Genomic DNA, 26,411 nt, shown 5'->3' with positions numbered 1-26,411 from the left:
TGGAAGCCTTGGGTTCAGGGAGTTGGAGAGTTGGAGAGAAAGAGAATAGGTGGGTGGGCTTAAAGCTCGCGTGTGTGAGCAGTAACCTTTCCCTGTCGGGGACTGGAGGGGGTGTGTCTCTGTGTTCTTATTGCAGAGGCAGGGCCCAGGACGGCCAACTACTGATCCCGGCTCATTAAGCCAGATTTCACTGGAATGTTTACAGGGGTCAAGACACTAACATTTATTGGAATGTCCGTTTGCATCCAAACAACTTATTGCCCATTTTCTAATTATAGTATTTTTCCTGCCCATCTAAACTTCTTGGGCTACATTAGAATCTGAGGGTTAGAAATGCCCAGGTTACCGTTTAATCCACAAAATCCTACATTTTCCCCTTAAGCATTCTCAAACCAGTTTCTTGGACTTAACCCTCCAATTGTAGAGAATTTCCTGCTGAGGAGACACTGACAGGCTGGACTGGCTCCTTAAGAGTCTCCTTTAAATAGAAACTTTGAGGCAATAATGTCCAAACAAGGCCAGTGTAGGCTCTCTGGGGCCAAGATCTGAACTGGGTGACCTTCCAGATCTCTCTAAAAGCCCTCTGGCCCTAACCTGGGGGGAAGACTGTCCTCCAAGACCAACCTCTCAATATGGGCCATTTACAGAAGCTCTCAGCCCAAAGCCCTAAGCCAGGAGCCTGCCCAGGGTCCTACAAAGAAAGCTGTGTTCTCAGGCCTGGCAGGAGGCCAGGGGAAGTTGGTCCAGTTATGCCTCAGCCTTCCTTTCCATCCCTTAGGGTCAGGTCTGTTTTCTGGCCCTCCAGGCAGGCATTCTTGCCCAGGGCGGGAGGGGCTAGGAGAGCAGCCCTTCCCGAGCTGAGAGCCATGACTCACAGGTAATTACCTGTCCTTGGGCTCCCTGCCAAGGCTGCGAGGGAGCCTGAGGGGAGACATTTAGAGTTCATTCCTGTTTATTCCTCTTAAGCTTTTCTTGGGTGAGTTGGGCTTTGACCCCTTCCTGATGAACCATAGCGTTTTAATCCCCCAAGAAACAGGGATTTTCCATTTTTTTGTTTTCCCTTGGGAGGGGTCTGGTGCTTTCCAGGGTCCTGGATGTTTGCATCTTCTCCCCTTCCAGCTCAGTGACTGGTCTGGGGCTATAACAACTTATATAGAAGCCCTGAACCTTGTGTTCTCTGCTTGGTCTTCTGTCCAGGGTGGTCCAGGACACCAGAGGAGGCTGACCTCTACGGGCCTTGGGAAAGTACCAAGCGCAGTGCCTGTCACAAATGCCAGTGTCCTTCCCCCCACCACCCCCCTGCCAGGAATCCTGGTCTCCAAAGATCACTGACATTCCCCCCACAAGGCACCCACAGGCAGGCGGGCACTGCTGAGCGTGCTGTGAGGGCTCTGGGACCGACCCACCTGCCCAGTCTTGTCTGGGGGTGAGGATGAGGGTGCAGTGACTACAGATGGGTGTGCCAGCTGCCAGATTCCTGAGTCCCGCCCTGCAGGGGGTGACGCCCAGCCAGGGCGGCTCCAGAGGTGAGGCCGTTGTTTAAAACCTAGGAGCCAGGAGAGGGGACTCCCACATTCAAGGCGCGCTTTCAGAGAGGTGATCTGGAGAAAGAACCGCGGCAGCACAGAGTGAGGTATGTTACCTGCCTTCACCTGCCTGGTGGGGGCTGGATGCGGGACAAGGGTTGTGTATCTGGGTGTCTGGGGCCTGGTTGCAGGGCCTGATTCATTCCTCTTCCTGGGAGCTCAGTTGAGCCAGCTAAGATCCAAAGGCTAGGTTTAATGTCTGCCACTGTTTGGATTTCTTTTTCACATCTGATAAGCATCTCAGTGACTTAGAAGAAAGCAGGTTCAGAGCTGGGGCTGAACACAAAGAGACGAGGAGGGGCTGCGCTGGCCCGGCTAGAGCTCTTCTAAGGGCTGCCCAGAATGCCTAGTTCCGGGTGTGGGTGTGCTTCCAGCCCCTGGATGGGAGAGCAGAGATAGCGCTGGAGGAAGCCAGAAGATGGGTCTCCCTCTTAGGCCACAATTGGCTGTGTGACCTCAGGCCACCTGTCTCTTCCCTGGGCCCCTGACTCCTCTGGTGGGAGATTGGAAGGAAAGATTTTGAAGCGTTAGGATGTAGGATTTAAAGTTGTAGGAGTATCCCTGGTCCCCCCCTGCCCCTGCCTTGCCAACCCCCATCCTTCCATCCTGGCCGAAGGAGTTTGTGGCCTTCATTGGAGCACAGTGAGCAACTGACCCAAGGCAGAGGTGGGCGCTGCATGAACAGGGTGGGGCCTTTGCCTCTAGGACCCTACGAGTATCCACCCCTAGCCTCCTTCAGAATCCTTGCTCTGTGGCCTCCCAACCCCCATGTCTCCTGTACAGCCCCAGCCCATCACTGGAGACATTTTGGGTGGCTTCCAGTTCAGATGAAATCCTCACTCACTTTTTTTTTTTATTTTTCTTTTTTGAAGATTTTATTAGAGTATAGTTGCTTTATAATGTTGTGTTAGTTTCTACTGTAGAGCAAAGTGAATCAGCTATCCGTATACATATATCTCCTCTTTTTTGGATTTCCTTCCCATTTAGGTCATCACAGAGCACTGAGTAGAGTTCCCTGTGCTATACAGTAGGTTCTCATTAGTTATCTATTTTATACATAGTCTCAATAGTGTATAGATGTCAATCCCAATCTCCCAGTTCATCTCACCGCACCCCTTTCCCCTTGGTATCCATACGTTTGTTCTCTACATCTGTGTCTCTATTTCTGCTTTGTAAATAAATCGTCTATACCAGTTTTTTCAGATTGCAAATATATGCGTTAATACACGATATTTGTTTTTCTCTTTCTGACTTACTTCACTCTGTATGACAGTCTCTAGGTCCATCCACATCTCTACAAATGACCCAATTTTGTTCCTTTTTATGACTGAGTAATAATCCATTGTATATATGTGCCACATCTTCTTTATCCATTCCTCTGCTTACTCAATTTTAAAGACTGCTAGGCCTGCCTCTCTTTCCATCATATTCCACTACCTGCTCAGTCCAGAGATGTGGCCACCACAGCCTCACTCTCGGGGTGGCTCTGTGTGGTACTGAAGACCATGCCAATAGCAGGAGAGGGCTCAGCTCCAGGTCCTCAGCCTCTTTGACCCACTCATCGTTGCGCCTGTAGGTGGGCCAGGCCCTGAGAAAGGACACTCCTCTTTCCTGGGGAGGCATCAAGGCCCCGGACTTCTCCTGCAAAGGGTCCAGCCCTTTCCTGCTCCCCACGTTGTCCTTCTGACCATGTGGGGTAGGGCAGTGTCGATCCTCCTCCCCCCTATTTCAGAGGGGGAAGCTGGAGTCAGGGAGGGGGTGACGTTATCCCAGGGCACCCTGGGAGTCACATGCCAGCTGGGACGGGGGCCAGGTCTCTGGCATTTTCCAAGTTTTTGGCTACAGATGCACCTGCTGCTCAGAAGTGTCCTAGGTCAAGACCCTAGGTAAAGGCTTCTGAGAAAACATGAGTCCAGAAACAGAAAAGGGCTGGTGCACCCTAGGAGTTTGCATGGTTTCACCCAGGCTGCTTTGTTCTGTCCCAGGTGAGGTCCTGGGTGGGGATCATCCCACTGGCTGAAGATGAGGCCGCTCCTTCTCCTGTATTTTGGTAAGTATCCCTTCCCATCCTTCCAGGCCCTGTCATGTACCAGGGAGGGGACAGCCATGGGTAGGAGGACAGTCTACCAAAGTGTGAGCACCACCAGTCACCCTGGGGTCTTTGGGTTTGGGACACATGTCTACCGGGATGTCCATGAGGTTTCTCTGTCCTGGGGGCCTTTGAAGAAGATGATCTTGAGAGGCTCCCAAATGTCTTCTTCCTACCTGAGGGTGGTTTGTGGCTCCCCCAGTGCCCTGCATGGTTTATTTCCCATCCTCTCACTCTCAAGCTGGTCCCAGAGCCATCATGGCTTGAGTTCTCAATGTTCAGTGAATTGCAGCTGGGTACTCCCAAAGCGTGGCAGGGTCACCTTTACAGATAAAGGAGCAGACAGAATACAGGTATCTCCCACTGTCCCACAAACAGCCAGCAGCCGGCGCTACTCTGGGCTGTTGACAGAGGCCACGCTGCAGGTGAGGAGAGTTGTGGGCCATGTCCTGGTGGCTGAGCGTGTGTCTGCAGCTCTGTTCTAAAAAGCCACATATGGATGCTACATTTCAGGATCATCCGGGATTTTTAGTTGCTGGTGTTTCTCCTCCTTTCTTTTTAGATTGGGGGCTACAGACTATAAAATCAGCTTTTTTAGCAAACAGCATCAGGATTGCGATTATTCCCACAACCAGCAGATGGGAGCATGAAGAAGGTGGAGAAGAGGGTCTAGTCTTGCCGATCGACGTCGGCTTCCCTGGGCACGCTGGGGTGGCTGGCTAGACCCTCTTCTGTCTAGGCTGCACCCCTGTACCCCCTGTGATTTCAGTCCTGCCCAGCGTCCTGTGTGCCCAGCAAGCCTGCTCCCATGGGGCCTGCTATCCACCCGTTGGGGACCTGCTCATTGGGAGGACCCGGTTTCTCCGAGCTTCATCTACCTGTGGCCTGGCCAAGCCTGAGACCTACTGCGCCCAGTATGGTGAGGTAGGCTCTTCCTCCATGGCCTCCGGGGGCTGGAAGAAGGCGAGCTGGGGTGGGGGTGGGGAAGCCTGCCATCTGTTCACTGAATACTTAGAGTGGACTTGGTATCGGCTTAGATCCATGCGCTGTGGGGAGTGCAAGAAAAGCGTAAGACCGGATCTCTGCCTCTAAGGAATTTTCACCTTTGTTGGGCAAGAGAAAATGTACTCAGAACTAGCAGAATAGCTCCTTTCTCTCTTTTGCTTGATAAAGCTGGAGTTTTTCTCAGCCCTTGGGCCTGGGCAGGACAGTTTTCCAAGCCTCGGGAATAAGCAATCAGATAGATAGGGATCCTTTAGGTGTGTGGAGTGTAAGGCGCCATCTTTGGTGGACAGCGTCAAGGCTGGTGGAGCACAGATGCTGGGATGTGTGCAAGGCTTGTGTTCTTGCTGAAGGGGGAACCGAGCTGTGCCATGGCCCCTCTCTTGCTGCCATCTCTTTGGCTAGTGTTGGGGTAAGGGTGTGGCTGGAGCTAACAAATGATTATAGGCTGGAGTTTATCCTTCCATGTTTTGCAGTCGTCACGTATGACTTACCTCTCAGCCTCTGCATGCTTGGTCCACATGTTTCACCACTCCGGGAGAAGTGGGAGACATTTTTTTTTGTAGAATTGTTTTTAATTAAAAAAAATTTTTTTTGAAGTATAGTTGACTTACAGTGTTGTATTAGTTTCAGGTGTATAGCAAAGTGATTGAGTTATATTCTTTTTTAGATTCTTTTCCATTATAGGTTATTATAAGACATTGAACATAGTTCCTTGTGTTATACAGTAGGTCCTTGTTGGTTATCTCTTTTATATATAGCAGTGTGTATCTGTTAATCCCAACCTCCTAATTTATCCCTCCCCCCAGGGAAATATTCAAATTGCCGTTAAAGGACACAGATCAGTGAGACAAACGAGGAAGTGACTTGAGGTTAGCAAGGAGGTTCAGTGGCTCAGCTGATAAGGAAACGAGCTGAGCAAATCCAGGCACTGGAACTCTTTGACCTACATCAATTATCATCACCTATTTAGGCAACCGATTTTTCTCGAAGAGCCATGGTGATTTTTCTTCTACTTTGCCTCTGGACCTTTCTGGTAGGAACTTTGGTTTTCTTTTCTTTTCCCTTCAACAAGGTTGGGGTCTTTCCTTGCTCCTTGTGTTTACCAAGGTGGAAATCACTCAGTGTTTTCTTGTTTCCCAGCTGCCTGTCTCATTTGGCCATTTTTCTGCCCTCAAAACACAGGTTTGGACAAAGGGAAGAGTGAGGGAGTGGTTTTCCCTTGAGCCTCTGCATCTCTTGGGGTAAAAAGACAGAGAGAGAAAGGGAGTGAGAGAGATTAATGGCCATGAAGGAGGCTTGGGTTGTCTGTGGTTTCCTCTTTCTGGGTGGTCCTTGTCCTCAGGACCATGGAGATGGTATCTGATCCCATCTCTGGCCTCACTGCCTTTCCAGTCCCCAGTGTTCTTTTGGCCACTTTTTAATCATAGGTGGTACTGTATAGTGGCTTTGGAGGTGCTGAGCAGAGATGGCTGTGGTTTCTGCATCTCACCCACTTGGATGTGGGAAAGCCCATTTGACAGTGTTGGGTAAGATGGCCAGCATCAGGCGAGTCCTCCCTGTGAGCCCAGATTACTCCACAAGCATCAGGGGACCTGGCAGTATTGAGCTTTCCAGGCAACAGAATGGTTTTAGTTGCTGCCTTCCCACACATCCTCCAATCTTGTGCCACTGAGCCATGTCTAAAATTTTCAGGGAGTCCTCTGCTGATTCCCTTCCTTGGGCTGATCCGTCTTCTGGGATGGGAAGCAAGGAGAGATCATAGGCCCCTGTGTTGGGATGTTCCTCGGCCACAGCCCTGTCTGGACAGCCTCTTTCCCTCTAGGCTGGGCTTTTGGCTTCATCCTGACCTGCCCTCTGCCTCTCTCAAATGCCCCAGGGAGCCAACTGCTTCCCTTGCTCTTAAGCAGCCCCTTGAGAGAAAAACTGGGTGCTTGCAAAAGAGAAGTCTAGACTTTTGCAAGCATGGGGATGGATAAATCTCAGTTATTTTGGTACTGTGAAAGTTGAGAAGCATTGGTTCTTTTTTTCCTTTTTCTATAAGGGGGAATAAATCCATGCAACCTCTTGCAAGAGTGGAGGATAGGGCATCTTGAGTGCAGTGTGTAGCCCCAGGTCTGCCACTAACTTGTGGTGTGATCGTGGGCAAAATATTACCCCTCTCTAAGTCTTGCTTTCCTCTTTCATGAATGAGTGTTAGAGAAATGGTCTTTAGGGTTGCTCTTTGCTCCAATTTTCTTTGGGAATGAGCTGCCTGCTGAGAACCAACTTCTCTCCCCCACCTGTCTCCTCTCTGCCTTTTCTGATTTCTCTTTCCTTCTCCCTTCCCTACCTAACCACCTAGAGGCCACTGGTTGCCAGCAGTGAAGATACACGCTAAAGGCACAGATACTCCTCTATACAGGTGTACCCTGAATCCTCACTTGGTGCAGGGGCAGCTGTGTGATGAAAATTAGGAATCCAGATTTAACTCTGATGAGTTCCAATTTCAGTTTTTAAGTTTATTTTATTATTAAATGATATTATAGTAACTATAACTTATTAAGCACATATTATATGTATCAGGCACTATACTAAGAGTTTTATATAAATTATCTCAATTAATTTTCACAATACTCCATGAGGTGGCTCTTATTATCCCCGTGAGCTATTGGGAAAGTTTGGGTGTGTGCTGGGACCCCCAAGCTTCTGATGGAAACACATAGGTATTGAGTTTTCTGAGTAGTTAGAGATGGAGGTGCAGTGGCCAGCCCCAGCTGGAAGGGAAGGTGGCATGGTGCAGAGGTGCATTCCTAGGGCCGGCCCCTTCAATCCCCCTGCATCCCGCTCTACCAGCTCCCACCTCCATATACATACCTTCCTTAAGTCATAGCCTCTGGTTACTGCCTCTGTTCTATTTTCATGCAGAGGTGACATGGTGAGCCCTGAGCCCAGTAAAAATCACCCAGCACCTGCTGCCTGCCTGTCTACTGGTATGGCATGAACATAAGTGCATTAGGGATTTATGACTCTTGGACATTTTAGCATTGCTCGCTGCCCCCTGCCAACCCTGAAGACACTCAGGAGCAGTGGGGACTCCTTCCTGTTCAAAAATTGTCTCTCCCAGCTCCTGATCTCAGAGTGTGGCTCCTTTCTTGTGGGTCAATCTTAGCCTGTTAGCATGTCACCTCTTCTGCCTAATTTTGTCTCACTGGCTCAATCCTATTGTCCTTGAGGCCCAGCATCTATGGGTTTTGGGTCCATATTGCAGCCTTTACAATGGACATACGACTCGGCCAGCTTTGCCTTGTGCGCCCACCCCAACCCAGCTTTGCCCTTCTGGGCCTACCTGCCTTGACTACCCGTTAACTGTCCAGGCTTGAACCCAGGCTGGTCTTTATCAAAATGGCCCGAGGCTGCAGTCCCACCGTGTCCCCTGGCTCTCTCTCTTCCAGCTCCTAGGTAACCTCTGAGTAAACTCACTGCACCGTTTTTCCCTAAAACCCAAGGCATGGATGAAAATGTCTGTGATGTCTCCCTACCCTCATTCTCGTCTGTGCTTCCTCTGAGCCTTAGTTCTTCATTTGAGAAATAGGAGTAATGACAGCACCCACTTCCAACAGTTGTTGTGAGGACTGTATAAAGGAAGGAGCCAAGTGACCACTGGGCTGGTGTCTGGAAGATGCTAAATGTCCCATCCCCCTCTCCCCACCTCCCGGGGACCTGTGTCTGCATGCAGGGGCCTCCTCATCTGTGAATCATGCTCCTGAGTGTTTCTTCCTGGATCAGGACACACACTCGCATACTTATTGAAATCAAACTGCCCTTGGGCCAGCCCACTTTCTGCTTCCAAGGCGACCACTGCCCATCTGATTTGCAGTGAGCTGCTGGGAAATCTGGAAGTGGTCGTGGTTAATGAAGTCACCCGACTGGGGGTGAAGACTCTCTAGGTCTGGTCCTGGCTCTGACACTTAGAATAGGAACGTGACCTCAAGAAGGTCATGGTTTCTGTCTAGACCACCATTTCCCCATTCATGAAATGAAGGAGTTGGGTTAGTCAGCCTTTGTTTGTTCAGCTCTAACATCTCTACCAACTTCTGGCTGGGCTGTATGTGACCCTGAGGGTTGGCCATCGTCTCTGTCAGGTGGGTGCTGGCAGGGGCTGAGCCATGACCTTCAGTCATCTCTGGGCTGGTGCACGCTCCTTGGCAACCAGTGGGTTTCACCTGGAAATTTTCCAGCCCTGATTTCTGCTCCTGACAATGTCTTCTCCAATGTTGTGTCTGTTCCCTTAAATGTTTTATTTATCCCCCACTCCCTCCCTTTCTGGGGGAAAAACTTAATTACCCAGCTGCCTTAATAACAGACTTACACAGTGCATTCCTCAGGTTAATTCCTCAGGTTAATTCCTCAGCTGTGTAAACCAAACAGCTGTCATTTTTGTCTCTTGGAAACAAGCTAAGGAGCAGTAGCCAGTTGACGTCCCCTCCTCCACACACACACACACACACACACACACACACACACACATGCACAGAAACACACTCACACCCACAGGCACACACCCCGACAACCACTGCCTTTCTGTGTTTGAAAGTCATCTGTTTTCTTGACGTTTCGCATGGCTAATGTGTAGGCAGAGGATGTGAGGATGTGAGGATGCGTTCATATCCATCCTGAGGTCCTTGTCCTCCACTCACAGAGGACTTTGAGCCTGTCTCTGACCAAAATATCTGCCCTCTTATTTCCCAGAAGTTCTTAGCATGTATGAAACTTTCAAAGCTCCTACCATTGGGGATTTATTCTTTTGGATGAAGCATCGTTGAGCTCTTTTTTTAAAATGCAGACACCCTTGGGAAAGGCATCTTGTTAATCTATCATCACTTATATGTCAGGAAGGGTTTGCTTATCAGAAAATTAGCTGTGGCTTTTGCAAAGGGCCCTAAGAGAATAAGACCCAGAATGAGTAAGTTTTGAGGGGATAGAAGAAAATGAAAAGGGACACTTAGAGAAAGAGTTGCTATCAGAGGGGAGCAAAACTTGGGGTGTGGGTCAAATTTTTGGGTCCTGGTTGTTATGGGTTGGGGATTGTGGCTTGTGGGGTTAAAAGGAGGGAAGAGAGTGGAAAAGTGAGATGGAAACCTGGACACAAATCTGGGTGGCCTCACGACTTTGCTGGCCTGGCTTCTCACCACCTTGCTCCTTGGGTCAGGTCCCTAGAAGCTCTCTGGGCAGTGTCTTGCAGACCTACCTTTCTTCTTTGCTCTCAGGGGCTATAGGAATCATTGTCACTGGTAGAGCTTTCAGAGGTCCAGGAATGCAAACCAACTCTCTGCAATCAGGTCTAGGGGGATAATTCTGTTTCTGTAGAAGTGTGGGCTGAGGTTGAGGTTGCCCTTACTAGGGGAGAAGAGAGGGAACATCCTGAAAACCAACTCTAGTCCCTGCAATTTCCCATGGTTGCCACGTGACCGCTGTGTCCCTTGAAGCAGAGTACGATGAGAATGTTTGGAGGCAGAGAGCCTGAGAGAGGACTCCCTCCTTCTTCTCTTCCTAGCCCTGTGGATTTGGACACATTTCTTAGCTGCTCTAAGACTTGCTTTCCTAATCTGTCAAATGAGGATACCCACCATTTAATATAATATACCTACCTCAGAGATTTTGGAAGCATAAAATGAGATAAGGTATGTATAGTGCTCAGGACAGAGCCTGGTGCAGTGTAATTTTGGGGTGTGTGGTATTCATCATCTCTGTCATCAGCTTTAGAATTGAGCTATCTAAATTTAGTTTAGATGGAGATAAGGGCTCTGCTGAGTTAAGGCTTTGGTCAAGGTGTTACTTCATGACAGTGCCTCCTAGCACTGGGCACCTCCTCCCACCTGGCACCACAACAGGTCTCGATTTTTAAAATTTGCTGGCAATATCCATTGACATAGAATTGGGAAGGCTTGTGGATCATAGTGCGGTCTAATGGAGGCCTTGCTGACCAAGGTCTGAGGGTCCCCTCTTCCCCTGCCCACTTTGCTGGGAAGAGTGTTTCTCTAGTACAGTGTTTGGCCAATGTCTTATTTTTCTCTTGCTTCTTTTGCATTGTTGTTTGGAGTGTCTTTAACCTCTGAGCAGATAACCTGGAGTGGGGGGAGAATTGTAATAGCATGTTAAAACAAGAAGGAACTTTATTATCTCATCCCACCCCTGCATTTTACCAATGAGGAAGGTGAAGTGGAGGGAATGTCTTTCTTGTAGGCAGCTGCATTTTTTTTTTTTTTTTGGTGCTGGCTTTCTTTTGGCCCTGGCTGGCAGCCATGACCCTGACTACAGCTCCTTAGATAGACACAGGCAGTCTCTGACTTGCTTGTGGGCGGGAGTTGGACCACATATAACCAGAGCCTGTTTTCCTATTTTCCCCCAGAATTAGCTCCATGTTCTGCAAAGGCACAGAGCTTCGATTTGCATTGCTTTCCTTTTTCCACCCTCTCCACTGTGATTCAGGTTCCCACTGGCTCTTGCTCTCTCCTTTGCCTCCCCCATAGCTCTCTGGGAGGGTTTGTCTTCCGGCCAGGCTGCTGAGCTTCTAGAAAGCTCCAGGATAAGGGAAAAGGCCCAGTCTTTCCAGACTGAGGGAAGCAGGAGCCAAACTGGCTGGAAGCCTGACAGGCTGAATGGATAATAATGCTGTGTCTCTGAAGTAGCACAGCCAGGGGGATGCTGGCCAAATGACCCCAGAGAGAGAGGCAGCTGCAGCTGGGAGAGACAGAGGAATGTAACACATATGAAAGGAGGAGCCTCATGTTGAGAAACACACACACACACACACACACACACACACACACACACACACACACTCATATACACATACTACCTATAGACATACAAGAATAAAATAGGAAGGGAAACTGAGGCCCAGAGAAGAGAGGGAAGAAATTGGCAACTTGCCTTCATGTGGGCTTCTGCCATAAGCCGCACTATTTCAGGCCTCCATCCCTCTAGCTGATTGACAAGCAGAGCTACTTAAAATACCTGTCCCAAGCCTTATGGCTTAGCCCATCTCTGAGGATTGAGATAATCCCTCCTTTAGCTATGTTACTGTGATAAGCGGCACGTAGATGTTAAGCTCATGAGGCCATCTGATCCCTCCATCATTGTCTGTGCACGTGGAAGGCAGGTGGAGAAGGCGTGGGGTATCCCAGACTGACTGTGAAGACATGGTGGAGGCAGGGTAACAAGCCCATGCTGAATACCCTGTGCCTTTTTAGTTTGTTTTGCTTTACAATAATGCCTGAATATAAAAGTTAATATATATCCAAGGCATCAAAGTTTAAAATTATTAAAAAGGAACAAAGAAAAAAAGTTACCCGTAATGCCGTTTCCCAGAGATATTAGGTTAAACTGTATGCAGTTGCCATTTTTGTTGGTCAAGATGGCTGAATATCAGCCATTTCATTTGGTTCAACCTAATATATTGGTGTATTTCCTTCCACATATTTTCTATTCCTTCAAGAATATATATTTGTGATCATGACATGTATACAAGCTTATGCCCAACTTTTTTTCAGAGAACATGATAATTTTTTTCGTAAAACATTATAATGTAAGCATTTCCCCTATGCAATGAAAATCTTTCTCTCAACAGTCTTTTTAATGGTACATAATATTGCATCATTTGGGAATATCAACGGCATTTCCCCAGTCCCAGGTTGAGCTGTTCCAGCGCCTGTGTCCCATAGCCCAGGGGAAAAAAAAGAGCCTTGTTTCTGGCATTCTCCTGGCCAGGGAACAGGCTGGGATCAGTTCCCAACAGAGCAGGGGGGTCTCTGGTGACAGGTCGCCAAAAGGCAGCTGGCCCTTGTCTCTCTGCAGGACATGTGCTGAGTGCAGATGGAGGTTGGGGAGTGGAAAAGTTTGCCTCTGAGAGGCTGGCCAGAATGGGGAGAAGGGCATGCTTGCTGCCAGGGACGAAAATAGGATTCTGGAGGAGACTCAGATTCCAGCAAGAGGCGTCTTTTGCCCAGACAGGATTATTTTAAGTGCTCAGGTATTTATTTTAGCCACTGACACATCTGCAGTCTCCGAGTTAACTGAACTAGGTTAGCCTGACAAGCCAGCTTGCTTCCCAAAGTGCTTTCTCTGTCTGAGGCTCTGCCATGGTCAGCCTCAGGGTCAGACCAAGCCCTTTGGGTGAGACAGAGATTGTCACCCTTTACCGTGTTTCCCACAATGTCTGTGCACCCAGGTGGTTTCCTAGTGGAAATGAGAGGATGACAGAGAAGGAGGGAGGGAGAGAGAAAGAGAAGAGTAAGGAAGAGGTGGGGATGGGAGGGGAGGAGGAGAAGAGAAAGAGATAGAGAGGGATCCTGTCTGGTGCTGGTGCTGACACTGGCTATCAATCAACAGGAAAGTCACATAGCCTCTTGGAGCCTCAGCTTTCTCACAAGTGAAATGGGAATAATGTTACCACATAAGGTGGTTGTGAGGCTTAAATAGGTTATTGCACTGAAACTCCTGATACACTACCTGGCACATGGTAAGTGCTCCAATCACTTAATACTGATGTTTGTCACCTCCTCACTCCCTTGTCCCTCCTTTTAAACTCCCAGGAAGGGAGAGTCTAGTAATAATGTAAATGAAAATGCTAGCATTTACTGAGCATTCACTATTCATTCAAAAAGTATTTATAGAGGGCCTACTAAGTGCTGGGCACTTTGCTAAGCACTGGGATACAGCATAAAGGAAAGTAAGTTCTGCCCTCATGGAGTCTACATTCTCACAGGGGGAGGCAGACAGTAAACAAACACTGTGAGCAAATAAATTGACAGTAAACAATTGTCAATATGTTGACAATATGTCAAGTGGAGATAGTACTATGAAGAAAAATGGAGCAGGGCAAGGGATGGACAGTGGGTGCTGTTTTATATAAGGCATATGTGCCAGCCATTATAAGAGCATTGAACGTCCCCCCAATATTGTTTTTTTATATTTCATAATCATTTTTAATTCTTTTTCGTATTCTTTTCCATTATAGTTTATTACAAGAGATAGACTATAGTTCCCTGTGCTGTACAGCAGGACCTTGTTGTTTATCTATTTTATATAGAGTAGTTTGTATCTGCTAACGCCAAACTCCTAATTTATCCCTTCCCCTCCTTCCCCTCTGGTAACCATAAGTTTGTTTTCTATGTCTGAGTCTGTTTCTGTTTCGTAAGTAAGTTCATTTGTATCATACCAAAAATTATTGTTTAATAAAGCACTTTGGGACATGATGAGGACACCTCCAAGTACCAGGAAGGGTGACAATCCTCTTGTTTTGCAGATTGGAGGTGGGAGCTGGAAAGTGGGGTGGGAAGCAGAGGCTCACAGAGCCAGGACTCCTGACTCCCCTCTTGCATCCTCCACTGTTCCAGGCTTTGTCAACGGTGCCGGGGGAAGAGCGGTGTTGGGTGAGGAGTTTCTATAACTCAAGGCACAGACTCAGCGTGTTAACTCAATCCCTCTGGGACTGAGCTGTCAACTTCACCAGTTCAGCAGACCTCACTCGTTCTGAACATCGGCTTCCTTAGCTTAGTGGCTTCCCTGGATAGAGCAGAGGCTCAGGGGCTAGAAGGCCTCAGAGAAGGCTGCCTGAGCTTTCCCCTGGCTCTGGTGGGTGGAGGCTTAGGGGAAAGCAGAGGCAGGAGGTGTGGGGAGGTACACTGGTCCCTACCCAAAGGAACTCACAGGTCAGGGAGGTTCTCGTCCAAGCCTTGCTTTTACATGTGGGTCAATTGGGAGCCCTCTGAACAGTGTTCTTTCTCCTGGGCACAAGGTTTGGGACCATGGTTACTCAGAGAAAATAGGTTTCATGTGTGTTGCATGAGGGACCTGGGGTAAGGTCATGGTGTCTCTGTGAGGTGTGTGCGTGTGCGCACGTGCACACACATTTGCGCACATATGTACAAACTGAAAGAACAAGGGCCATGTTCTCTGGCTGTGTTCTTTTTCTTGGTCATCTCTGCCCTGCTCTGGAGCCCATGGGGTTCAGTTCTGTCTCTTGTCTCCTTCCAGAGCATGGGCAGGCCAGGGAAGGTGAGATTTTGGGGAGACTTCCCCAGTGAGGCTGTTTCCTTCTTGGCTGCCCACTTTGACCCAGATCTTCATGGGGAAGAGCCTCTGCCTTCAGCCCCAGGACTGCAAACTTCCTCTGCCCTATGCCTTCTTGGCCTTGGGACACCTACCTACAGAGATCCATCTGTTTGGAGACCCTAGGCTTCTCTCCTGTGGGTAGGGGATGCCAAACCTGGGAAAGATCCTCAAGTCCCTGATGTCAGTGCTGGAAGGCCTTTGAGGTCATCTAATGTTACTAGAATGTTGGCTTCCTGATGGCTGGGTCTTTGTTTTGTTCACTATTATAACTCAACCCAGAGCAGGGTCCAGCATGTAGTATGTGCTCAATAAATATTTATTGAATGATTGAATGACTCTACTTAAATCTCCACTCAATTTACAGAGGAGAGCTAGGACTGGAACCCCAAATTCCCTTGTTCTTTTTTCCTGTCCCCTCTTCCTAATCCTTAGAAACTTGACTTTCCCCAGGCTGCCAGAATTAAGTGAGATGAGCTATAAAACTCTCTAACCTACACATAGCACATAGCAGATGTTACATTAATGTGAGCTTCTCTTTCTTTCTTCTTTTTGCTCTTAGCACCCTTTTCAAATTTCTCTTTGGGGCAATGTCACATACGAAAATTATTTTTTCTCTACCACCTCATACCACTGTCCCAATCACAACCTCTATTTACTATTTACTTAGCTATGTGTTAGGGGGGAACCCAAAGGACTTAAATGAAAAGATGAACAGTAGCCTTGTTTTGAGAGGTTGATCCTTCCAAGTGTATTAATGAAATCAATGGATCCCCAAGGGTAGCATTTCCATGGAGAGAATGTTCTGGGCTCTCAGGATACAAGGGGGGAGTTCTCACTGGCCCCACCTCTGAGTCTCTGGCATCTCCTTGTCCCACAGTGGCAGATGAAATGCTGCAAGTGTGACTCCAGGTTGCCTCACAATTACAACAGTCACCGAGTGGAAAATGTGGTCTCGTCCTCGGGCCCCATGCGCTGGTGGCAGTCACAGAACGGTAAGGACCTGCAACAGCCTCCAGGGGCCCAAACATGTGGAGGCTCCCACAGGATGGGGAGGGTGCCCGGGAACCCTTTGGGGTTCCCAGGGCTTTCTTATGGTAGTGAGACGTGGGTGGTTGACAAGCAGAACCTTCTCTCTTTGTGTTTGAGGTCTTTCAGATGCTGTAGGTAGAAGAATTTATTGGAGGTTAATGAAAGGGTCAGAAGAGAGAGAAATGCCTTAATTTCATTCTACTTAGTCACACTTGCTGAAGGAACTGAGCTTTGGGAACAGATTTGTGTTGAACAGAGGAGTTGAAACTCTTTAAGGTTTTAGGGGCATCAAGTGATGGTGGGAAGGAAATTTGGCCAAGAAGAGATAGGATCTTGAATAGGTGATAGTAAGTAGAAACATACTGGTACCACTCCTCTCTGAGAGGGAAATTGGAAAATCAAGGTTAGAGAGCTTCTGATTTCCTAGAGCCTGGAAAGGTAGAAATCCTCTGCTCTAACGTTTCTACGTTTTGTCTTTCCAGATGTGAGCCCTGTCTCTCTGCAGCTGGACCTAGACAGGAAATTCCAGCTTCAAGACCTCATGATGGATTTTAAGGTGTGCTTCCTGGGCATGGCAGTGGTTAGGAGAGGGGGACTCTGGGCTATGTGGGCGTGGACTCATGGGGAACACAGGGTCCTTGTCTCCTCAGGCTGGAGGTGATGGTACCACATGCTGGGTGGGCCTCCCTTCCCAGGCTGAGGCGACACTTACCCTGAGCCTGTATCATGGTGACAGTAGAGGTACCACTTACGGGAGAACAGTGGCGCCTCCACGTTCCCTGTCTTGGCTGTGTAGTGCTTATATATCCTCTCCCTCTTTGCATCCTCCACCCTTAGCCCATCTAATTTATTCAGCTCTGCCAAGACCAATTGTACAAAGCCTGGCCACTTATTATACAGTTGTGTTTTCTTGGTATACTCTGTTTTAATAACTTTGCTGATGAGATTGAGTTTAACAAACAGCTAAGAACTGGCCCATCCACATGTAAGATGTGCTTTTGGAGCAATCTGCTCATTCAGTGCTATAACTTCTCAGACTCTGCTTTTAGACTAGCCTTTGGAGATATGCTTTTTGGAGGGAACATTTTCATTCATTACTGACAGGTCTTTTTTTTTTTTTCCTTTTCCTTTTCCTAATATCCTATGTGACGGGGGAAGTTGCTCTAAGAACCTTGCCTCAAGAATAGGTCAAAAGTATTTTGAGACATTCTAGTGCCATTTGAACAAATGCCCAGTCTCTGTGACAACTTCTAAGGGCAACATTCATTTGGATGGATACTGGTAGTCTCATTGCTTTGTCATCACTCACCCATTCATTTATTTGTCCATTCTTGCTACACACATATTGAACATTGATTATATGCTGTTAAAAAAGATGACTAAAACTAGATCACGATCCTCAAGTTGCTTTGGTATATGTAGGGAAGTCAAAGAACCAGTAGCAAGACAGTGGGATGTGTGCTCTGATGTTGGTAAGAAGAGGTACTGGGGAGCCCAGGAAGGGGACATCCAGCTTGATCTGTCTTTGGGGGAGTGGATCAGAGAATATACCCAGGGGAAGATGAAACTTCCTAGGCCAGTAATATCCAGGTGAAGGTTAAGTTCATTCCAGGCAAAGAGAACAGCAAAGTGCAAAGGCCAGGAGGCAAGAGGCAAGAAGGTATATAATTGGAGGAGGGGGCAAAGGAATGCATGTAGGGTCTGGTGGGGCAAATGTGTATACGGTAGTGAGAGGTAGGGATGTGGAAGGTTACAAACTGATAAGAGATGAGTTTACAGATGTAAATGGGGAGGAAGGAAAGTAGGTGAAAGATTCATCTATTCATTCAACAGATGTACTAACTACCTACTATGTGCTAGATGCTGGGGGTACACTGTGAACAAGATAGACAAGGTGGGGGAATTCCCTGGTGGTCCAGTGGTTAGGACTCTGTGCTTCCGCTGCACCACTGAAGAGGGCACATGTTCAATCCCTGGTTGGGGAACTAAGATCCCGCAAGCCGTGCAGTGCGGCCAAGAAAAAAAAACAAACAGATAGACAAGGGGGTCTATGGTTTACTGTAGTGCTTCTCAAGCAGGGGATATTTGGCAGTTTATAGACAAATTTTTGGTTGTCACAACTGTCAGTATGCTATTGACATCTAGTGAGAAGAGGTCAGGGATGCCGCTAAGCATCCTAAAATGACCAGGACTGACCCCATGGCAAGGAATTATTCACCTCTAAATATTAACAGTGTCAAGTTTGGGAAACCCTGGTCTTGTAGGAGGAAAATAAAAAGCAGGAAACCAACAAATAAATAATTGGAAATTGTGTGACATTTACAAAGGAAACAAATGAGATCCTGGAATAGGAAATGATGGGGTGGGGTGGGCAGAGTGTGGGCAGAAGAATGCACATTAGATAGGTAAAAAAAGATCTCTGTGAGGAAGTGACATTTAAGCTGAGAACAAAAGATGTGAAGGAACCCACGAGGGGGAGGAGCATTCCAAGCAGAAGAAACAACGTGAACAAAGGCTCTGAAGAGGGAATGTGACTGAGGGCTTGAGGAGATGGAGGTGCACAGTGGCATGAGACGGGGTGAGGGAGCAGGGCCCAAGAGCATGGCCTCTTCAGCCATGGTCAGGAGTTCAGATTTATTCAAGAATAGTGGGCAGAAATTTTGTATCCTGCAACCTTACCAAATTCATTGATTAGTTCTAGTAGTTTTCTGGTGGCACCTTTAAGATTATCTACGTATAGTGTCATGTCATCTGCAAGCAATGACAGTTTTACTTCTTCTTTTCCAATTTGCATTCCTTTTATTTCTTTTTCTTCTCTGATTTTGGTGGCTAGGACTTCCAAAACTATGTTGAATAAGAGTTGTGAGAGTGGACATCCTTGTCTTGTTCCTGATCTTAGAGGAAATGCTTTCAGCTTGTCACCATTGAGTATTATGCTTGCAGTGGGTTTGTCATATATGGCCCTTATTATGTTGAGGTAGGTTCCCTCTATGACCATTTTCTGGAGAGTTTTTATCATAAATGGGTGTTGAATTTTGTCAAAAGCTTTTTCTGCATCTGTTGAGGAAATACTCCCATTTACCACTGCAACAAAAGGAATAAAATACCTAGGAATAAACCTGCCTAAGGAGGTGAAAGACTTGTACTCAGAAATCTATAAAACACTGATGAAAGAAATCAAAGATGACACAGACAGATGGAGAGATGTACCATGGTCTTGGATTGGAAGAATCAATATTGTGAAAATGACTGTACTACCCAAAGCAATCTACAGATTCAATGCAATCCCTATCAAACAACCAATGGCATTTTTCACAGAATTAGAACAAAAAATCTTACAGTTCGTATGGAAACACAAAAGACCCCTAATAGCCAAAGCAATCTTGAGAAAGAAAAACGGAGTTGGAGGAATCAGGCTCCCCGACTTCAAACTATACCACAAAGCAACAGTAATCAAGACAGTATGGTACTGGCACAAAAACAGAAATATAGATCAATGGTACAGGATGGAATGCCCAGAGATAAACCCACGTACATATAGTCACCTAATTTACGACAAAGGAGGCAAGAACATACAATAGAGAAAAGACAGCCTCTTCAATAAGTGGTGCTGGGAAAACTGGACAGCTACATGTAAAAGAATGAAATTAGAACACTACCTAACACCATACACAAAAATAAACTCCAAATGCATTAAAGACCTAAATGTAAGACCAGACACTATAAAACTCTTAAAGGAAAACATAGGAAAAACACTCTGACATAAACTACAGCAAGATCTTTTTTGACCCACCTCCTAGAGTAATGGAAATAAAAACAAAAATAAATAAATAGGACTTAATTAAACTTAAAAGCTTTTGCACAGCAAAGGAGACCATAAACAGGACAAAAAGACAACTCTCAGAATGGGAGAAAATATTTACAAATGAAACAACAGACAAAGGATTAATCTCCAAAATATATAAACAGCTCATGGAGCTCAATATCAAAAAAATAAACAATCCAATTAAAAAATGGGTGGAAGACCTAAAAAGACATTTCTCCAAAGAAGATATAAAGATTGCCAACAAACACATGAAAGGATGCTCAACATCACTAATCATTAGAGAAATGCAAATCAAAACTACAATGAGGTATCACCTCATGCTGGTCAGAAAGGCCATTATCAAAAAATCTAGAAACAATAAATGCTGCAAAGGGTGTGGTGAAAAGGGAACCCTCTTGCACTGTTGGTGAGAATGTAAATTGATACAGCCACTATGGAAAACAGTATGGGGGTTGCTTAGAAAACTAAAAATAGAACTACCATACGACCCAACAATCCCACTACTGGGCATATACCCTGAGAAAACCATAATTCAAAAAGAGACACATACCACAATGCTCATTGCAGCACTATTTACAGTAGTCAGGACATGGAAGCAACCTAAGTGTCCATTGACAGATGAATGGATAAAGAAGAGGTGGCACATATATACAATGGAATATTACTCAGCCATAAAAAGAAATGAAACTGAGTTATTTGTAGTGAGGTGGATGGACCTAGAGACTGTCATACAGAGTGAAGTAAGTCAGAAAGAGAAAAAAAAAATACCATATGCTAACGCATATATATGGAATCTAAAAAAATAAAAATAAAAATGGTACTGATGAACCTAGTTGCAGGGCAGGAATAAAGATGTAGACATAGAGAATGGACTTGAGGATACGGGGTGGGAGGGGGAAGCTGGGGCGAAGTGAGAGTAGCATCGACATATATACGCTACCGAATGTAAAACATTGAACTAGTGGGAAGCAGCAGCGTAGCACAGGGAGATCAGCTCGGTGCTTTGCGATGACCTAGAGGGGTAGGTTAGGGAGGATGGGAGGGAGGTTCAAGAGGGAGGGGATATGGGGAAATATATATATATATATATATATATATATATATATATATATATATATATGGCTGATTCACTTTGGTGTACAACAGAAACTAACACAGTATTGTGAAGCAATTATACTCCAGTAAAGATCTATTAAAAAAAAATAGTGGGCAGAGGACTTGAATAGGTAATTCTCCAAAGAAGACATACAAAGGGCCAACAGGTACATGAACAGATGCTCAACATCATTAACCATCAGGGAAATGCAAATCAAAACCACAATGAGATGTCATTTCACACCTGTCAGAATAGCCATCATCAAAAAGATAAGGAATTCCCTGGTAGCCTAGTGGTTAGGATTTTGGGCTTTCACTGCTGTGGCCTGGTTTCAATCCCTGGTTGGGGAACATCTTGCAAGTCCCGTGGTGCAGCCAAAAGAAAAAAGATAAGACATAAGTGTTGGTGAGGGTGTGGAGAAAAGAGAACACTTGTGCACCATTAGAGGGAATGTACATTGGTGCAGCCACTATGGAAAACAGTATGAAGTTTCCTCAGAAAGTTAAAAAAATAAATCTACCATATGATCCAGCAATCCTACTTCTGGGTATATATTGGAAGGAAATGAAGTCACTTTTTCAAAGAGATATTTTTAACTCCCATGTTCATTGCAATGTTATTCACAATAGCCAAGATATGAAAACAACCTAAGTGTCAATCAGTGGATGAATGGATAAAGAAGATGTCTCACACACACACACACACACACACACACACAGAGGAATATTCAGCCATGAAAAAAGAAGGAAATCCTGCCTCTTGGGACAACATGAATGGACTTTGAGGGCATTCTGCTAAGTGAAATGAGACAGACAGAAAGACAAATACTGCATGTCTTCACTTATATACACAATCTTAAAAAGCTGAACTCATCAACATAGAGAAAAGGTTGGTGGTTGCCAGGGGCTGGAGGGTGGGGGAAATGGGTGGATGTTGATCAAAGGATATAAACATCCAGGTTTATAAGATGAATAAGTTCTACAGATCTAATGTTCGGCATGGTGACTATAATTAATAATACTGTACTAGACACCTGAAAGCTGTTAAATGACACACAAAAAGGTCATTATGTAAGCGGATAGAAGTGTTAGCTAACCTTATTGCAGTAATCATTTTGTAATATATATGTGTATCAAGTCATCACATTTGATACCCCTTAAACTTACATATGTGATATGTTCATAATATCTCAATAAAGCTGTGGAAAAAAAATAGTGGAAAGCCACTGGAAGGTTTTTAGCGGAGGGGAGTCATGGCTCACTTTACATTTTAGAAAGGAAGTTCTCTCTGTGTAGAGGTTGGTTTATGAACCCAAGGAAGTGTTCCAAGCTGGGACCTGTCAGCATAAAGACAACATTTAAAGCCATGAGAAATGGAGGAAATCACTGAGAGAAGAAGTAGGGACATGACAGTATGTCATGCTAAGGGGCTCGCATTTTATCTTTAGGCCAACGCAGACCCATGGAAGGGTCTCGTGCAGGGAAGGACGTGATCAGATAACCCTGTAGGTGAAGTGGGGAGCGTGGCTTGGAGAGCCTGGACAAAGCTTGGGCTTGAGTTCCAGGCTGTTACAGGAACCCAGACTCAGTGAAACTGGGACCTGAACTATGGCCACGGCCATGCGAGGAAAAAGAGGAGGGACAGAATTGGGAGCTAGTGGTGTTAAAAAATGGTTGGCTGTGGGAAGTGCAGTGGGAGAATTTTCTGGCCTGGCCACCTGGGTGGTGGGCTGAGCTAGGGATCATGCCTTCTGGAATGCAGATCTGCGTTCTATCACTTTCCACGGCTCCTCTGGGGAAAACCCGCTGGGGCCGGTGGTTTGTGAGGAGAATTGGACCCGGGTACCCCTGAGCCCACTTGTCCCATGCAGCCCCCTTTCTCCCTCCTCACTGTGGTTCTCAGGGGCCACCAGCACCTCTTTAATAGCCTCTTTCTGTGGTTGTGTCCCCACTGCGGGGTCACTCAGGCCCCCAACCCTGTGTGTGTCTCTGCAGGGGCCCATGCCTGCTGGCATGCTGATCGAGCGCTCCTCGGACTTCGGCAAGACCTGGCAGGTGTACCAATACCTAGCTGCCGACTGCACGTCTGCCTTCCCCCGGGTCCGCCAGGGCCAGCCGCAGAGCTGGCAGGATGCTCGGTGCCAGCCTCTGCCCCAGAGGCCTAACAGACGCCTGGATGGGGCCAAGGTAGGCAGAGGGGACCCTGAAAATGTAGGCATGGGGAGAGGTCTCTCCCATCCCATTGCTCACATGGTCACCAGGCTTTGGAGAATCTAGGAGAACCAGCCCCTTCCCCAGGCAGTGAGCCTTGCTGTCTTTCCTGAGCTCCCCAATAATGATCCCTCTGGGCGCGTCTTTGCTGCACATCCTCTTTGCTGCCCAGGAAGGATATTTCAGAAACACACTGAGTGTATTGCATAACCCAACCCTGCTCTCTCCTTGAATCTCCCCACCTGGGGTCAAATCCTTTCATTTCTTTCATCACTGCTCCCTCGCTCCCACCCACGGGGGCTGTATTTTGTCTCCTTTCTCTGGCTGAGGCTCAGGGGAGCCCTCAGAGCTGCTCGGAGCGCTGCCTTTCCTGTAGGCAGTGCGTCTCTTTCCTTCCCTGCAATGACTCCTCCTTGGTTATTGCCGTATCTAGATCCACGTTAGCCACATGCCCCAGACCACACATCAGAACATGGGACTTTTCCCTGATTTGTGGAAGGTTGATGTGAAAACCCTTCCTGGGATATGCAGCTTAAGTTACATCCAATGAGTGTTTTTTTTTTATCAAGTAAGAACAGCATAGTTGAAATTGGGGTTGTCTAGAGTGTGGTGGTCAGCACGTCCATGCATCCTTGGCTCTGGACCCTCTCACTCATCCTGGGTCTTTGGAAAATTAGTATCCCCTAAACCCTCATATGTCTATTATATATCTTACTGTAACTTCTGACCCAAGGAAATCAGGAAATTCTTGGGATAGCTATATTTTCAACTGGAGAGGAGAGGTTGTACACACACACACACACACACATACACACACATGCACACTCATCTAAGGCTCAGTGATCATCTCCCTCCCCCAGAGTGATTGGCAGACCTCACATCCATGGTCATCTCAGGCTCCAGGTAAGAAAGACCTTAGTATGAGAAGGTCAGGGCATTGAATGGAAAGGAGGACCTCTGGGCTTGGGCCACAGTTCACCTCTACCTCAGGTCTTCCATTTCCCCTCTCTCTGCAGGTCCAACTTAACCTTATGGATTTAGCCTCTGGGATCCCAGCAACTCAAAGTCAAAAAATTCAAGGTCAGTGTGGCTACTCCTCTAGCCTGTGGGACTGTGGATGGGGAACAAAACATGGTTGCAACCCAGATCATGGACATTTCCTAGTCTTTCCTACCTCTGTCAACACGGTTGGATTGAACACTTGCCCTGCTCAGCCCATAGGGGTATTGTGGTGGCCCCAGAGACTCAAAAGGCCTAAGCCAGGGTGGAATGGGTCTTTTCTGTTGGGGGAAGGTTGAGGAAGATGGAATGGTGCGACCAGAATTCCTTTCCTTATCATCCTGCCCTAGGAGTCTCTATTTGCCTCTAACTTCCCGTTCTTTATTTTCCCATCTCTACCCCCTCCCTCCTTGTTGTTTGTCCCCCTCAGAGCTGGGGGAGATCACAAACTTGAGAGTCAACTTCACCAGGCTGGCCCCTGTGCCCCAGAGGGGCTATCACCCTCCCAGCGCTTACTATGCTGTTTCCCAGCTGCGTCTGCAGGGGAGCTGCTTCTGTCACGGCCATGCTGACCGCTGTGCCCCCAATTCCAGAGCCCCTGCCGGCCCCTCCACCGCTGTGCAGGTGACAGCCCAGGGAGGGGGAAAGGAGAGGGGAGGGGCAAGACCCTGGCAGACTGACTTCTCTGGGGCTCCTATAAAGGAGGGAGGGCACTAATTTAAGACTCGAGTACTTAATATTTTAGCAATGGCGAAAATGAGTCTAAATTATTGTCATTTCAAAGGTCAGATTTTGCAGCACTTCTTTGGACTTGCTTTATGGTTTGAGATGATTTTTATTCAGTAACGTAGAAGTATATGTAAGTATAAGCATACATATAAGTAGAAGTATAAGCATGGGTGTTGGTGGGGGAGCTTAAGGGATTGATTTTCAGCACTGGCTACACATTGTAATCTCCTGGGGAGCTAAAAAACATTGCCCAGACCCACACCTTCATACACTCCGATTTTATTATTGTTATTTAAAGCCCTGGGTGATTCTAACATCCTGCCAGGGTGGTTCTGACATCCTGCCATAGAGCCACTGGTTTGGGGACTGTAAAGTCCCATGTAGAGGTGAGATATGGGGCAGGGTGAGAGAACAGAGTCTAACACAGATGCTAAGTCCACCCCAGAGCAGTTGAGTCAGATGCGTCAGGCATGGAAGAGAGAAACTCCAGCTTAACAAGAAACCCAGGGGATTTTGCTGTGAAACCAAGCTTGAGAACCATCAGTAGAGGAGAGAGAGCCTAGGACCAAGAAGCAGAGGGAGTTGTCATTTCACTTCTCTGGGGTTTCGGTTCTTCTATTAACAGATGGGACCATGATATTTGCCCCAGTGATAGAGGCGCACGATGAAATCATGTAAAGTGACCCTTGAGGGAAATACAGGTGACATGAGCATTGGGCAGCTTTATCCTTTCCACTTCTGGGCCAGTGCTTGCCCCAGGCTACAGAGGAAGGCAGAGGGAGACCAGTGCCAGAGATGTGTCATCCATTAGGGTCCAAAAACAAAAGACCAGAACACAGGCTGAGCAGGATTGCTGGCATATGAGGATGTAGAGGAGGGCAACGGCCTGCCCAGCCCCGGTGGTTCTCAAATCTGGCTGCACAATGGAATCACCACTTTCTAAAGTACCGATGCCTGGGCCTCGTCCCTGAGATTGGATTGAATTGGGCCTGGGCATTGGTATTTTTTAAAAAGCTCCCCAGATAATTCTGAAGTGCGTGCAGAGTTGAAATCCATGGAATTAGAGGGACAAGGCAAGCCTGGTGAAGGACATGCCATTCTAGCTGGCAGGATTTTGCTGGTGAATAGAGAGTGAGGGGACTTCTAGTCAGGAAGAAAAACATCAGTACAGGCCAAAAGGTGGGGAAAAGTAGGGCTTGTCCTGGGAGCCGCTAGTTCAGCTCAGCCGTGCTGTTAGGAGTGAGTAGGGGATGAGGATGGAGCAAACACAATACAAGTCCTAGATGCCAGCCTGAGGGTGGTGAGCTTAATATGGAAGACAATTAGCACACAGTTGCTATTCTATTTTTATACCTTAATGAGTCTAGTAACAATTCATCATTGCAGTCTCATTAGCCAAACAACTGCAGTCATAGATTGTTGGAATATAAATCTCCAGAGGGCCCACAAGCTTCTAGAATCACAGTTTACCAACAAGGCTGTCTAAGCACTTTACAGGTGGTGCTTTGGACTGGGCAGCATGGGGATGGCCAAATGCAAGGGCTGAGCTTTTAAGAACCTAACTGGAGGAGCAGTGCAGGTGTGCATGCACGCACACACACACACACACACCCCCCACACAAGCCGGCATCTGGGAGTGTCATAGGAGCTGAGTGAAGGCTGGAGGAGCTGGGGTCTGAGCTGGACCCTGGGGACAGAGAGGAGAGGGCAAGTCCACCTCTGGGACGCTCCTGTGATAATTATTCAT

At 47.1% G+C, this 26,411-nt stretch overlaps 1 protein-coding gene across 1 annotated transcript in view; it reads left to right on the top strand.

Annotated features, from left to right (window-relative positions):
- Positions 1-1,372: 1,372 nt before the first annotated feature.
- LAMB3 (laminin subunit beta 3) overlaps positions 1,373-26,411 on the top strand; it is a 41,069-nt gene continuing 16,030 nt past the window's right edge. The window contains exons 1-8 of the mRNA XM_061187494.1: positions 1,373-1,633; positions 3,572-3,636; positions 4,445-4,599; positions 15,653-15,767; positions 16,287-16,360; positions 22,721-22,912; positions 23,953-24,016; positions 24,366-24,559. Of these exons, the coding sequence (XP_061043477.1) occupies positions 3,609-3,636; positions 4,445-4,599; positions 15,653-15,767; positions 16,287-16,360; positions 22,721-22,912; positions 23,953-24,016; positions 24,366-24,559 (822 nt within the window). The 5' untranslated portion in view covers positions 1,373-1,633; positions 3,572-3,608. The remainder of the gene's footprint in view (positions 1,634-3,571; positions 3,637-4,444; positions 4,600-15,652; positions 15,768-16,286; positions 16,361-22,720; positions 22,913-23,952; positions 24,017-24,365; positions 24,560-26,411) is intronic.

Source organism: Eubalaena glacialis, chromosome 3 (assembly GCF_028564815.1).
Source record: "Eubalaena glacialis isolate mEubGla1 chromosome 3, mEubGla1.1.hap2.+ XY, whole genome shotgun sequence".
NCBI classification, from domain to species: Eukaryota; Metazoa; Chordata; class Mammalia; order Artiodactyla; family Balaenidae; genus Eubalaena; species Eubalaena glacialis.
Note: the sequence above shows the minus strand (reverse complement) of the source record. Positions and strands in the feature narration are given on the sequence as shown.